The 14,600-nt window shown below is 37.0% G+C and overlaps 1 protein-coding gene across 3 annotated transcripts in view; it reads right to left on the bottom strand.

Annotated features, from left to right (window-relative positions):
- Positions 1-508: 508 nt before the first annotated feature.
- EPHA3 (EPH receptor A3) overlaps positions 509-14,600 on the bottom strand; it is a 367,575-nt gene continuing 353,483 nt past the window's right edge. For all 3 annotated transcript variants that reach the window (XM_004440066.3, XM_087418216.1, XM_087418217.1), the window contains exons 16-17: positions 9,639-9,794; positions 509-3,231 (exon numbers count right to left, since the gene is read on the bottom strand). In XM_004440066.3, coding sequence (XP_004440123.1) covers positions 3,126-3,231; positions 9,639-9,794 — 262 coding nt within the window. In that variant the 3' untranslated portion in view covers positions 509-3,125. The remainder of the gene's footprint in view (positions 3,232-9,638; positions 9,795-14,600) is intronic.

Here is a 14,600-nt window from a genome sequence, read left to right as displayed (position 1 = left end):
TTTAAAAAAAAAAAAAAAAAAAGACAAGTTTGTGAATTAACCCACTTGGAAGGAAAATAGGGTCAAGTGAAGAAGACACAGAATAAAAGACTTTACTCCTGGATCTATCTGTGCCTGATCTCTCAGCTAGGAAGTTCATCTCCAGACTTTTCAGTTGCATAGGCTAAAAATTTTCCTTTTTTCCTTAAGCGAATTTATTTGGTTTTTGTCACTTGTAATCAAAAGAGAACTGCCTAATACAGTTGTGTTCTTTAACCATGAAGATAACATTTACTAATTATTTTCTAGCTTATTGATGATGAGATTTAGACCAAAGAAAAATGTGGATTACATAACCTGAATCCCTCCTCACTAATGGAGAAAAAAGAAACAGAATCACATTCTTTGTGACGTAAATAAATTTCATTATTTTGCTGTTTAAATAAGCACATACTTTCATAATATGTAAAAATGCTTCAAAGACCACTTCTGTATGCCAATCTGTAAAAAATATTTTCATTATGTTTATTATAAAAATATAAATGTTTCCACTACAAATCATTTTACATTAGTAACAGGCCATCTACATTGTACAAAGTAAACTAAATGAGTAATGTTTTGAAAATACAAGTTTAAAGTAAATATGTATTGCCAATCTTATCACATTTATACATGGCTTAATTGATACTTAGTACAGCATGAACTGGGTGAGTTACCAGAAATAAATAATATACGTAAATCAAATTAAAGATACAAAACAGATCATATGGCACATAACATTGTGAAGGAGTTGCGGTTCTGTGTTGATTGAGAGTCAATGCAGTTCCTGTACAAAGAGATGGCCATAAGAATCCTAGTACCTCTACTCCACGGCTAAGAATCGTATACTGTTATGTTTACATATGTACAGGGTAAAAATCGTGAAGTAAATTTATAAGAGGTCACATAGAAAAATAGGGAAAATATGAGAGCAATAGACTGTGTATACCACCTCTACTTCAAATGGAAACCAGAGCCAAAGTAAGTGAAATAGATTCAATGATCCTCAACTTCTGTTAGTTCATGAAATGCACAGATTTTACTGAATACGTTCAGAATAGTATCTAAGAAAGTAAATGCTAGTCTGGGAAAAATGAGATTGGAGCCAGATTCAGATCTCAAACTAACATCCCACCACACAAAATGTTTGCTTAAAAAATGTTTTCTAGCTGCTTCTACCAGGCTTAAGTGAAATTTGTAATTAACTTCATAATCACATATATCTTTGTAAAAAGTTCATGCTCTTATATATCCAATATAGAATTCTAGTAAGATTATTTGACTATAAGGAATATTGCAGAAATTTAAGAAATAATCTCCTATTTGGAAGAACACAACCTAGGCTTTATTACACTAAATTTACAACAGATTAGCACTTGTGAATTTTGATCTGTGATTGTAAGCTGGATAGTGTGCCACTTCGCATAAGAACATAAAGGTTGCAGTATTTTTTATCCATTCTATTCTTGTGACATATGCATTTCTTATTCCCATACCATGATCATATCAGCATTAGAAAGAATACAGATAGAGCTAAAATGTTGCTTCACAATATATTAGTGGCTAGATCTCCACCAGGTACTTCTTTTCAAATATTATTGAATATGCTCATATTTGACCTTTATAGAATATTAAGTCTAAATTCCTGCAATGACAGATCTCTCTACTGCCTACAGATTTTGAGTCATTTGCTAGATAACCAGCAATTTTGAAAATGATATGCTCAACAAATGCAAAGAAGTTCAGTGCTTCTAATTTATACACCAAAATTATAACAGGTGCATTTCAGTGGAAGACTCTTAAAGATAATAACACCTGGTATTGATTATCACAATGTTTAATTAATTTAACTAAACCCCAGTGATGCAGGTGAGTAGTTCAGTTATCATCATTCCCTACAAACAGCTCAACAAGTTTAAGCAAAGATATTAAGTGACATTTCAAAGCCAGTCAGCAAGTGATTTTTTGACTCATGCATTGGCCTATAGGCTTTGTTGCCAATTAATGCAGCAATCTATACAGGATTCCAATTCTTTCCAGTGTAGTTATTCTCTATTCTGGAGCTCTAAAGAGCTTCTTTACCAATGGAGCAAGGTGATGGTCTCCTAAACACCAGAGCAGGGCAGGTATGTCATTGAGAATCCATTACATACAGGCCAGGATATTACACCAAATTAGGAGCATACAGTTTCTAATAAATGGAGAGACAAAAATGGATGTGATAATCCAGACTGCGAGAGATTTGGTTAGTGTATGAACAGAGAAAGGGTTTGGTTTCTTTCTTTTCATATATATATAGTTATACATACATATACGTGGCTGCTTCAAAAAATCTGGAAAGAAACCCATCATTGTCTACATCTAGTTTATCATGTTTCCTACTGCTGACAATTTGAGAGAGCATCTGGCACTTGGCTGTAACAAATCCAAATTAAAATATCAAGGCATAAATAGAAAACAATAAAAACAATTCAAAAGAAAATAAATATGTACTTTTCTTCAAAATTAAGACAATTTTTACATGATAATACTGAAGGAAGCTAACAAAAATGTGCAGTACTTAAAAGAACTACAAACTTCATTTCTCCATGCTTTTAACAGATAAAAGAGAATAACAGAATGAAAAGGCAGTAAATATGGCCAGATACTTTGAGGTATAAATTCCTCGATTTTGCTTGCTTTCAAAGAAACAAAATACCTGTTACAGATTTATTCTGTGTATAAAAATATCACAAGTCTTTTCTTTAGTGGCTATTAGTAAAAAGAGCCACCATGTTCATTTTGTTATTTCACTTATTTTGCTTTATGACAGTCAGTTTATGATCAATGGCTCTATGCTAGTTCTTCATCACTTTGCGCTGAAGAATTTTAATTTAATTCAGCAACTAATATAAAAAAGCAATTACAAAACAAAATACACCCACCCACCAATCCACTAAATGATAGGGGAAAATAAAGAGTTTTTCAATTCCATTTTAAGGCATTTGTACTCATATATGAGTGTCTCATTGGGCTTGGAACTGCCCCCAGTATCTCCAGTATCATCATCCACCTTCAGAGTAACACTACATCTTCCACAGCCACCACTTCCATCCAGAAATAGCACTTTACACTGGAACTGGACCATTCTTTGATTGTGTTTCAAGAGCTTTAATGCTACTGATGATCTTCTTTTGTGGCCCAACCACAGTGACACCAACCTTTTTCATGTCACTGTAAAAACAGAAGAAAATGTCTGGTGAGAATCATGGCTTCTTGAATAGTATGTAAGCAGAGATTTTCAATTAGCAAAGCTTGCACAATAATATATCCCAGTCCTTTGGACGTACTTTTCTGATTTTTGCATCATCCATGTATTATATCCTGGCCATTCTTCTCGTGGAAGAATATAGATGGGGTAGTGGGCTGAACAGTGCCCCCTCAAAATTTCTGTCCATCTGGAACCTCACCAGGTGACCTTATTTGGAAATAGGGTCTTTGCAGATGTAATTAAGGCAAGGATCAAGATGAGATCATACTAGATTAGGGTGGGCACTAAATCCAATGAGACTATCCTTATTAGAGACAGAAAAGGACATACAGTGACACAGAGAAGGCCATGTGAAGACGAAGGCAGGGACTGCAGTGATGCTGCCATAGCCAATGAACACCAGGATCCACCAAAAGCTAGAAGAGGCAAAGAAGGCTTCACCCCTACAGACTCTGGAGCAAGAATAGCCCCGCCAACACCTCGATTTCCAACTTTTGGCCTCCAGCATTGTGAGAAAATTAATTTCTGTTGCTTAAGCCAGTAAGTTTGTGGTAATTTGTTATGGCAGCCCTAGGAAACTACTACAGATGGTCACACATTCTTTGTGGAGCATTATCCCAATCCCTTGAATCTGGGCCAGCTCAGGGACTGCTTTGACTGACAGAGTATGTAGAAGTGACATTCTTCAGTTTTTTGCACTCAGGTCTTAAGAAACTGCTAGATTCCACTTCTTATCTTTTGAGACACCCTCTCTGGGCCCCAGAGCTGCCGTATAAGGAGTCTGACGACCCTGAGACTATGACACTGGGGAGGCCATGTGCAGGCACTTGGTCTACAGTCCCAGCTCCATCTCCATCTGCACCAGGGCACACACAGACGACGCCCTCTCAAGCCCTCTGGACTGGACCAGAGTCAGGTTATGAATACTTCAGTCAACACCGACACGAGCAGAAGAATCACACGCCTGAGCTCTGCCCAAACTCACAGCCCACGATGTTGTGATATATAATAAAAGGGTTCTTGTTTAGCCTTTAAATTTGAGGTAGTTTGCTGTAAAGCCACAGGTTACTGGAACAATTTCTTTCAAGTATAAAGTTCTTTCAACATAGAAAAAAATGACAAGGAAATATCCTTATTTATCAAAATTATTACATTTAAAATAATTTAAACTCAGAAACCAGGCATTAAAATAAAGATTATATGAACACAAAGAATTTCATTTGGGGGAAAAAAAGAGACTTAGCTAAACACGTGCAAATGATTAATTAAATATTCTTGAGTCAAGTAATCAGTTCATATATTCACCTCTTTCAGGTCCTGACTCCAATATCGCCCCTCATGAGACCATCCCTGACCTCCTATTCAATACTGTAAAACCTCTCTGCACTCATACCTGCACTTCCCATCTTCTTTCCTTGCTTTATTTTCTTCCAAGCCATTTATCACCATCCAGCATATTGCCTTTATTTCTCACTTCTTTTCTTTATTCCCTATCTTGTCCCACAAGAAGGTGAATTCCAATATGAACAAGGATTCTTATCCGTTTTGTACTCTGCTTATCAACCACACCCTAAACAATGGCTACTGTTTAGTAGGGGCTGAATATGTACTTACTAAAGAATAAATCAATAGTCCAAAGTATGTTTATCTGGGGAATTGACAGAGGAGTAAAGTATCACTTGGCAAGGAGCAGCAGGCAAATTGAAAATGGCAAGAAGAAAAAGCACACATGTGCAAACAGGCACACACATACCAACAGAGAAGGGGCTTCTTTACGGTGAGCATAAAGGAAAGAACAAAAAAATTCGAGTTCAATTAAAGAGAAATGGAGTAATTGATTTCTTAAGTGAGTTCCTAAGCAATAAAGAGGTGCAAGCAGACAACGGGAAACCACTCGAGAAGCAGTTTACAAGTTGTTTAAGCAGCCGTTGCATAAAATTAACCAAGACTGTTTGCATTCCTATCACTTGGGCTGAAAATGAAACTCCTGACGACCTGCAAGTTGCCTCCCTGCTGCCATCACAGGCTGGTAAACCCCCTACGGACGATCTGTGTCTGCCTGAGCGCCCTCCCGTCGTCCTCTTGAGCTGCCTCCCTTCACGAGGAAGGCTAGTGGGCGGTACGGTGACACCAGGCTTGCTGCTCTCAGTGGAACCATGGACAACGAAAGCTTTCATTAGAGTAGCGTAGGCTACTTACCCTGATCCCTGCTTTTGAGATCGTGTGTTCTATGGGATTTTGACTCTTTATATACCATGGATCTATCTTTAAAATGAAGAAGAAACATTTCCCTACTTGTCCACAAACTATAAAAAAGTCAGTTTATGAATCTAGAGCTAGAAAACAGGGCAGATAAAATATATGTGTACAAATCAATAGATCCTCATTCTTTTTGTATTTCTTCTTTCATCTTTCTTCCCATTCTATATCATATCTTTTATGACTCACAAATTTTTTTCTCTGTGTTTTCCTTTTCTCCTTCTTTACAATCTTAAAAAACAAAATGATAATTATGGAAAGCAGAAAGAAAGAATATTTTTAAGGTAGCATACTAACTTCCTGAGCTCTTTGAGAAATGTAAGCACAGTGATAGTAATACATGCTGTGAGGCTTGGCCCTGATCTCCCCTCTGAAACTGAAGCACCCATACTCCAGTGGATGGAAAAAATCAGATGCAGAGAGTTCACAGACCAATTTGGGACAAGTCTGAAGGGCTAGCCCAGCTCTAGGACTCTTGTTCCAATAGGAAGGGCTGAGTCCTGTCCCTCAGCCAACAACCCCCTGATGACTCCTTTACAGATGTATGTCCTGAGCTCCTCAAGAGCTCACTCCTCAAGAAATCTTCTGCAGAAACTGTTTTAGATTCTGTGTCTGGGAACCCAATATAAGCAAATACATACATAATTGTGTTTACATTTAATGCAAAGGATTATACTGGAGAAGAGAATTAAAGTAATTATCCCTATAGGTTATACCTTAGTGTGGGTTTTTATGTGCCCTCTACTCTCTGCAGCCCCTCCAGAATGCCTTCTACCCACCGCCCTGCCATGTCCAAAATAGTTCCAAACCTCTCGCTGCGGGAGCCCCAGTACCACTCCCCATATGCTCACATTGTCGTCACTACCTCCTTCAGAAGAGCAGCAGCTCAGGATGGAGGCCAGAGGTTTATAAGCTATCTGGTACTTCAAAAACAAAGGGATAGGGATAACACTTGGAACATGGCATCCAAGGGAGCAGGATAATGGCATGTAACAGATAATCCGCCTAATATTCATCCACACACTTACTTCTCTCTGCGGTTTCTAGGCTCCCTCGCCCTTTCTCGTTCTCTCTTCCTTTCTCACATTAACTTTCCTAAATCCATCTTACACTAGGAAATAATATTTTTAAAAATATGTTAATTTTACTGAATAAAACACATTTTTTGGACTTTTGAAAATTAGATGAGTTGAGTAGCTTGCATGTAAACAAAATCCCTAAACTAACTGAAATAAATTAATATTTATTTCAGTATGAAACTCGATTGACTTTTTCCTGTGACTCGATAGTCTGGATAGAAAAAAAAAAGAAATTCAGCATCCTTTTTTAGGTATTTCTGTCTTACTCTAGGAGAATCTCTAGAGTTATTCGGTCAAGGGAATCATTTCTGAATTGAATCTAGATGGCACAAAGAAAATAGAGATTGAAAGGAACCAAATTCAAGCAATAAACCCAAGACTGCAAAAGGAAGGATACAATATGGAGTTAAATATTTTATAGCATTTAAGGTGAAAATGTTGCCTCAAAAGATTTCCCCAAATTATTGTGTATTAAATATTTTTTATAAATCCTCATTTTTGTAATATAAACTAGGGGCATGAGGTACACCACACTGCAGAGACCCAAGAAATAAACAACTCCTTTCAAGGAGTTTTAGGGCAATAGATGTTAATCCTATGTTGTCCATGAATTGAGGAGAAAGGACAGAAGAAACAACATTACAGGAATTGAAATACAGAGAGATCTGAAAGCATCTGGCTCAGTGTCAAGGACACACCTGAGACAGCCGAGTGTCTCAGGAGAAGTCAGCTCTCATCTTGAATGTACATCACAGACTGTTCAAATAATAATAATTAAGTGAAAACATTCTAACCAGCCAAAAAGGAGCTTACTGGCCAACACTGTGTTGTTGAGACAAACATATCACTAACTCGGAAGTATAACCAATGTTGTCACTTCACCTTTCTAAGCAAATTCCTTTCTTACCACACTCACAGCTCACAATGTCTGATTATATTTAAACTGTGAACTAGCAGTTAATCTTATTAACAACGTTCTGCCTCATCCACTTCAACATACTGTTTCATAATCTAAGAGCTCTGAGTCTTGATATTTTATTGAGAATAAACATTTGTCTAACTTTGCCTTTGAAAATCTGGCAATGGTGCAGAAACGCTCAACTCCGTGTTTGTTCTTTGCTATGCTTCTCTGCTCTAAAGCAGGTGTCTTCTATATCATAACCCCAACTGTTTATATTACTAAAATAAGAATTTATAAAAATATTTAAATACATTAATATATGCTGGAACTGTGCCTGATCTTAATAACTACCACAGAAACTCAAAGTATATTGTCAAGTGGGTCAGAATTCTATTCAACAAACACTACGTTCTGCTTTAAACAGGAATGCCAACACATGTTAAGTACAGTAGAGTGAGTTTATTTTCTAAGAACAAATTCTCGTCTTCAATAGTAATATACCCTTCCTACAGATCGTTCTGTGACTTTTTGTGTTTCTGATTGGAATGCTATTTCATAAATGGTAAACTTCTTTACCTATTTGTGAGGCACTTTTATGTCTATTAATTACAGTGCACACTCCTTTTTGACATCTAATCTGTTGCTCTCTACAGTGACTTTGTTTAAATGATTGACAGGGTGACAATGAAAGTCTTTAAATATTCAACAATATTTAAATATTCACATATTAGATGGAGAGGATAAGACTTGAAGAAACTTGAGGCCACTAAAGGGTTTATTTAATGTAAATAAATAAAGATCAAAGATAGACTCTGACACAAAGATAGACACAGTTTCCAAACACTGTGCAAGCTACAAAACTGTGGACAACTTTTGGTGTATCCGCCCAGCACAAAACCTCTTCTTTGGAACAGTCCTCTATCCTACTCTCAGGAAAGGGTCTCCAGAGCCAAGTTCATGCTATCTCACCCCACCTCTTTTGAACATAAATGATTAGATCACGGCAAACATATGACTTCGGAGGAGCCAATCTACAAGCAGGGCTGAGCCCATCAGAATTTCTCTCCTGGGGACTCAGAAAAAAGAGAGTTGGACACTGGTCAGTTGAGTGGCATACCACTCAAGGTGGTATGACCTAGGGTTGAGACAGCCATTTTCAGCTACGTGCATGGGAACGCAGAAAAAGTCACAGTGCAGAAAAAGAAAAAACAGTGCAATCACATTAGAATGTGAAGTAAACTGGCTCTCATTCACAGAGAGATGAAGAATATAGCTTCTAGTTCTTCACTTCCAGTTCCCAATTACCATATCTTGTGAATGAGGACAAATTTTATGGATTATTCACTGGATTCACTTGATTCCTTATAAACTCCCTTTCCTGAAGCCCACGGATTTCTCATACCAAAGAATTCCTATTACCAAAAGACCCCTGTCTAAGAAATACAGCATATTATACTTGATTATTATTGGCTTTTAACACATGAAACCATAAATTAATACTAATTAATGGATATAATTATGCATATTGTCTTTCCAAGCTGACTATAAGCCTTTTCAGGAAAACAATAAAGTCATGTATTAAACCTATTTATAACTTCGTTTTCTAGCATGAGATCCTTCACAGAGTAGACATTCAATAATAGATGATGACATAAGATGTTTATTTAGTAGCTGTGAAAACTACTTTTAGACTTTAACATGTTTCGCAGTATACCAGCTTATCCACCTAGTTCTCAATTTTCTATTTCCATGAGGTTAGGCTTTGTTAAAAATAACAGAAAATCACAAATGCAGGAAGATACTCATTATCATGCTATATCTGCTTATGTTTTAAATTAGGGGCTTGATTTTTGTGGGTTTGGGTATGGGTGTGTGTATCTGTTGGTCTATCTGAAGAAGGTCTTAGTTCAATGTAGACCCCAATCATGGGGACCTATTGTGAGGGAGGAAGCCACATCAACATGCCAATCTAGAAGGGGTCATTGACAAAGAGACCCAAGATCTAGCTCAGTGATTACAAGGAGACATAAGTACCTCAGTGACTCAACTCGTATTTATAACATGTTAATTCAAAACACATATGTTCACTAGAAAGTTCAGAATCATTCAGTCTCAAAAACTTTTCTCTTACTCTGTGGAAATCTTGGCTATGGTATCACAAGAACTGTACTCCACGCCTGTGAAGACTTCCTTGCACTGTGCTGTCCGGACACTGTTAAGCCAGTCACCTGTTGTATGGAAGGTAGAGATGTTGACGTTGCTTTGGTCCAGAAGAAGGTTTGATGGCCTGCAAGTAAAGAAAACACCAAAGCGAGAGAGACAGGAGTCAGCAGAGATGCTGCGTGTCAAAGTTTGACACCAACATCAGCAGGAACTTCCAGACTTCATGCGGCATTCCTGCGTATTTGTGGAATTTATCTGCCATGAAGGCTTCATCTGTTCACATTGGCAGCTTGCAAGAACACTGTGTAATCATCTTGTCTCAGAGCTCCTCTTCTCCATTCACGACTGCTTTTTAAATCACTGAAACTTTGCCAGTGAAATGCATAAATGCATAAATATATCCATACATACTTTTATAACTTAATTTGTTTAACCATTAGCAAAGATGGTGGTAATTTAGGATGCAATTATAGCAGACACAACACACTGAGTATTTTGTTGTCTGCTTTTGTGGTGGACTTGGTTTCCAATACTAAATCCTGCACACTGGATGTTCATTTGTAGGTACTGTACAGGCTGCTGTCTACAGGACAGTTTAACAACCTAGACTATACTTAAAGCAGGACACACAGTCAGCACAGATTTAAATCAGGTCACAAATGTCATTAAAAATATAAATTACAAGAGCAATAGAAAAAATTAAATGAGAAACAATAAATGAATACTTGTATATGTGACAACATCAAACGGAGTTCATGATAAATATAGAGACAGATGATAGATGTTGTGACTGTGATTTATATTGCACAATACAATCAGCAGTAAGAGGAACTTGTAGGATTATTTTATATAATTACAGGCATGACTGCAGATCTATGACCAACCACAAGATCTGGTGCGTCACAGGAACAGAAGAAACAGAAAAGAAAAGAGGAAAAGGGAAAGAAAAAAAGAAAAGAAAGGGGAAGACCATGTTTTCCTCGCTGAAGAGCCCCAAGAAGCAGCCGTTGGTGAACTGCTCTCGGGGTGTTTGTGGCAGCGCGCAGTGACCTCTGTGTTTATAAGTTTGGGCCCCTTGTAAGACTGGGACCAGTCACCAGGAGGACAATTGATTGCTCTCTCTCTTTATTCTTTCCTCTTAAGGAAGGGAGCTTGAGCAAAAAGCAGTTACAAAGCCCTTTGTTTTGAGATCAATGATAATAATAACAGCAGCAATAAGGACCATACTGAACATTTATGAGCACTTACAGTGTGTCAGGGACTACACTAAGCACATCACACAGAGGTGAGGACTTGAATCCTTACAGCATAAGCTGGGCACTGACGCTCTGCCCCTGTAACAGGTGTGCAAGCTGAAACTAAAAGAGACTAAGTTACAAATCTGAGTTCCTTCAGGCAAAAGAGAGACAGAAAGACAGACAGACGGAGCTGGGATTTAGACACAAGTTATTTTATACCAAAGCCCACACTCTTGGTCACTATGTGATAGATACCATTCAGGTGAAATTTTGTTCATATTGCATTTCCCCTGTTTTCCCCTGAAGTATTTATGATTCCAGGATGTGGCCTCTTTGATTTTTATATTCCGTAAAGTCTAGTGGTTTAGTGCTCACATGCTAGAACCATAAGGCCTGGGCTGAATCCTGGGTAGAGCACCTCTTGTCTGTGTGACCTTGAGTGATTTTCTCATCTTGTCAGCTTCCTCATCTATAAAACGGGAACGATGGTGATAACACAGATTTCACACAAATGAAGATTAAATGAGCATACGCAGGTAGCTCTTAAAGCAGTGCTGACACTAACAAGCTGTCAGTCAGCAATTTGTTATTCTGACCCAAGGTAACACACCTAGCAAAATCGTTGAAGGCCTTAAAATTTCAAAAAGAAAATAACATAGTAAATTCCAGTTTATACAAATTGCTAGGAATGTGATAATCTTGTTAATTCCCTTTTGAGCAACTAGAAGTTTAGTTACGTATGATATTATATGCATAAATAGGGCAACAATCTTGTGAAACAGGTATTATTTGGGGCCTCATTAGAATAGTCAATAACATCTACAAGCTCACAACACTCCTAAATGGATATGCTATTCCACCTTCTGCAGTTTCTGTTTTCATTACTGCAGTAAAATATATTCTTCACATTAAAAGTGTATATGTCATAACCTAAACTTTATTTTACAGTTGAGAAAGTACATTTGGATTTTTACCTCTTCAGAGTTATCATTCAAATCTTTCACGTTTTGTGATACTGCAGATGGGTTTAATCAGCGCTGAGCTCTTGAAACTTTTTAAAATTATTATTTTTTAAATCCCAATATTAGGGTTTTTTAAACTACAACTTCACATTTTTTTATATATTGAAAGTTAATAATTTGCCTAAACGAAATCCATCATTTGAAGTGCTTAAATTCGACATTTAGAATTAGTTGTCAGAAGATACCAAAATAAAGGAATAACATATTGACATGCATTTATCCTTATTTTAGAAATGAGTTTAGCTCTCTCAGGCACCAATTCCAGTAATGAATAATACTGGAATATTAAAAATAGCATGAAATAACAGTAAAATGAACCATCCAGATAAAATTAAACTGCATAGTGTTTTACCTATAAATACCAACCACTGATTATTATCCAGGGTGTGTGGCAAAAGTTCATGTTCTCTCGGCAAAATCTCTCGTGAAGAAAATCCATAAATGAGCCAACTCTACCCATAGGTAAACAGGATTTTTAATTGGGGATGGGGTATTTCTACTACTGTTCATGATATTTCCCCAACTCACTCCCTGATACACGAGAGACATGCTTAAGAGTGAAGTTAAAATTCTTAAAGCTGGGCAATTTGTATCAGACCCCAGACTTTCATGCTGTCGTTAGGGACACGGGAAAGAATGTAAGTTGACTCTTCATCTGGATTTTGATGGGGATACATTAAATTTATTTGATAAAAATAAAATTTTAATGCTGAGTTTAAGAAAAAAAATGGCAACATGAGATTTTGGTTCTGCCTGCACTCTCTTCCTCTGTGGGAAATGCACACCAACACCTAGCCCCCCGTGTGGCAGTCATGGTGGAGTGGAGGAAGGCTGAAAGTGGACTCCTCAACCTTCCTTCCATCAGACTCAACTCAACTACTTCAGTCTACTCTACCTCAAGTGTTTCAATCCTAAATTAAAATTCTGAAGTTTATAATTTGTATTTATGTGTTACGGTTTAGCTTTTTTCAACTAACCTCAGAGATTATCTTTAAAAAAAAAAGGAAGAAAGAAACAAAAATTAAGCATTATTTTGCAAAGCATTAATTTTCTTTCCTTTAGGAATACTTAGAAAACTACAAAATATCAATATAACATTTTATAAATCATTCTCTTCTGAACCATAAACACAACTAATTTTCTATGATTCTTTAAATTACTAATCTGGAAAAGAAAAAGAACAGTTTATTTTCATAATTGCAAATTTCTTGTTTTTGTTCTTTTCCTAAGAACTTGAGGAATTAAGGATACATATGTACAAACCAAGTTTCAAAACTTACATGCTATTCTTGGATTGTTTCAGCATGGCCATCATGAGTGAAAGAGCCTTTGTTCCTATTGAATACTATATGTATGTAACATTGGACCCGTTGGATAAGTCATGGAACCAGTAAATAAAATTGATAGGAATAGCATTAAATCAGGCATGAGAAAATTTTTTAATAAAAGTTAAGTGAGACCTAGAAATGAGACTATAAGATATTAAACTATCTACAAGCCTGTGCACGTGCGAGCGCAAATATCCACACACACAGACACACACCCAGGGCTTCAATTTCCACAGTAGCTGTAGCTTAGAATCTAATGTCGACTCTTAGTCCCACGAACAGCAATACTTTTTTATTTATGGGTTTGTGGGTATGAAGAATCAAACCCCAGGACATTTATTCAGAATATTTATGAAGTGTGCCTCATGCCAAAATGCAGAAGATTTTCTTCTCAATTCAAAATGGTTTGTATTTTTAAACTCAACAGTATAGCCAGACTCAACAGAAGTTTAGAGAAAATTAGTATAAACAAATTGAAATAGACCAGGACGTGTGGATTAGGGATTAGAGTGACCCCAACAGAGTTTTTCTGTTTATTACTTGGATCAAAGTCCAACGAAGACAAAGAATGACCTAATTTTAATGCCAGTGACCTTAGAACAACCAGTCCTGCAAAGTATCATTTTTCCACTTCCAGGATTTCTCCGGGGATTTCAAATAAATTTGGTTCCTTTCCTCCTCTGAGAGGACATCTGGAGAGTTTATCAATGGATAGGAATTTGTCTCTCACTGTGAAGAGCCTGTGATGTCTCTTCATGCGCACCAAGGGAATGCAGACTTGCTGAGCAGCTGTGGGCATTGGCGTCTTTTAGACCCAGCCCCAGACGTGGGTCTGAAGGGGAAATTTATAGGCTGGGTGATGCACACCGTGAGCTCACACTTTCGCTAGACAAATTAGATAGATTTCAATCCGTGCAGCTGTAAACGACGTCCTGCAGAGCTCCACCTGATCTGTTACAGCTTTTCATAAATCAGTACCTACAGGCCGCAGACCGCAGTCATTAAAAGGAAATCATGGAAATTACATGTTTGCTCGAGGGAAGCAAAAAATAACTTTCCTCCCTTTCTCTCTCCTGCCTTGTATGTAAGTTTGTGAATTATTCTTTTATGTATTTTCATACTGTTGCATTAAAGAGGTACACATATATTTCTTCCCATCAACTCCTATTTTATCTGTAAATGTTTTCATATCAATTAGCACCAGATACTGGGGAACAAATGTCAGCAACAACTGCCAGTCCCAAGAATATCTTCTCATAATGACCTTATTTCAATATTGCATTAGAATTCTAAATCTCCAGGATTGAATGTTAGGCTATCCTTTTAAAACATAAAAAAACCC

The sequence above is a fragment of the Ceratotherium simum genome, chromosome 27, assembly GCF_057802395.1.
Source record: "Ceratotherium simum simum isolate JZ-2026a chromosome 27, ASM5780239v1, whole genome shotgun sequence".
In the NCBI taxonomy this organism is placed as follows: domain Eukaryota; kingdom Metazoa; phylum Chordata; class Mammalia; order Perissodactyla; family Rhinocerotidae; genus Ceratotherium; species Ceratotherium simum.
Note: the sequence above shows the minus strand (reverse complement) of the source record. Positions and strands in the feature narration are given on the sequence as shown.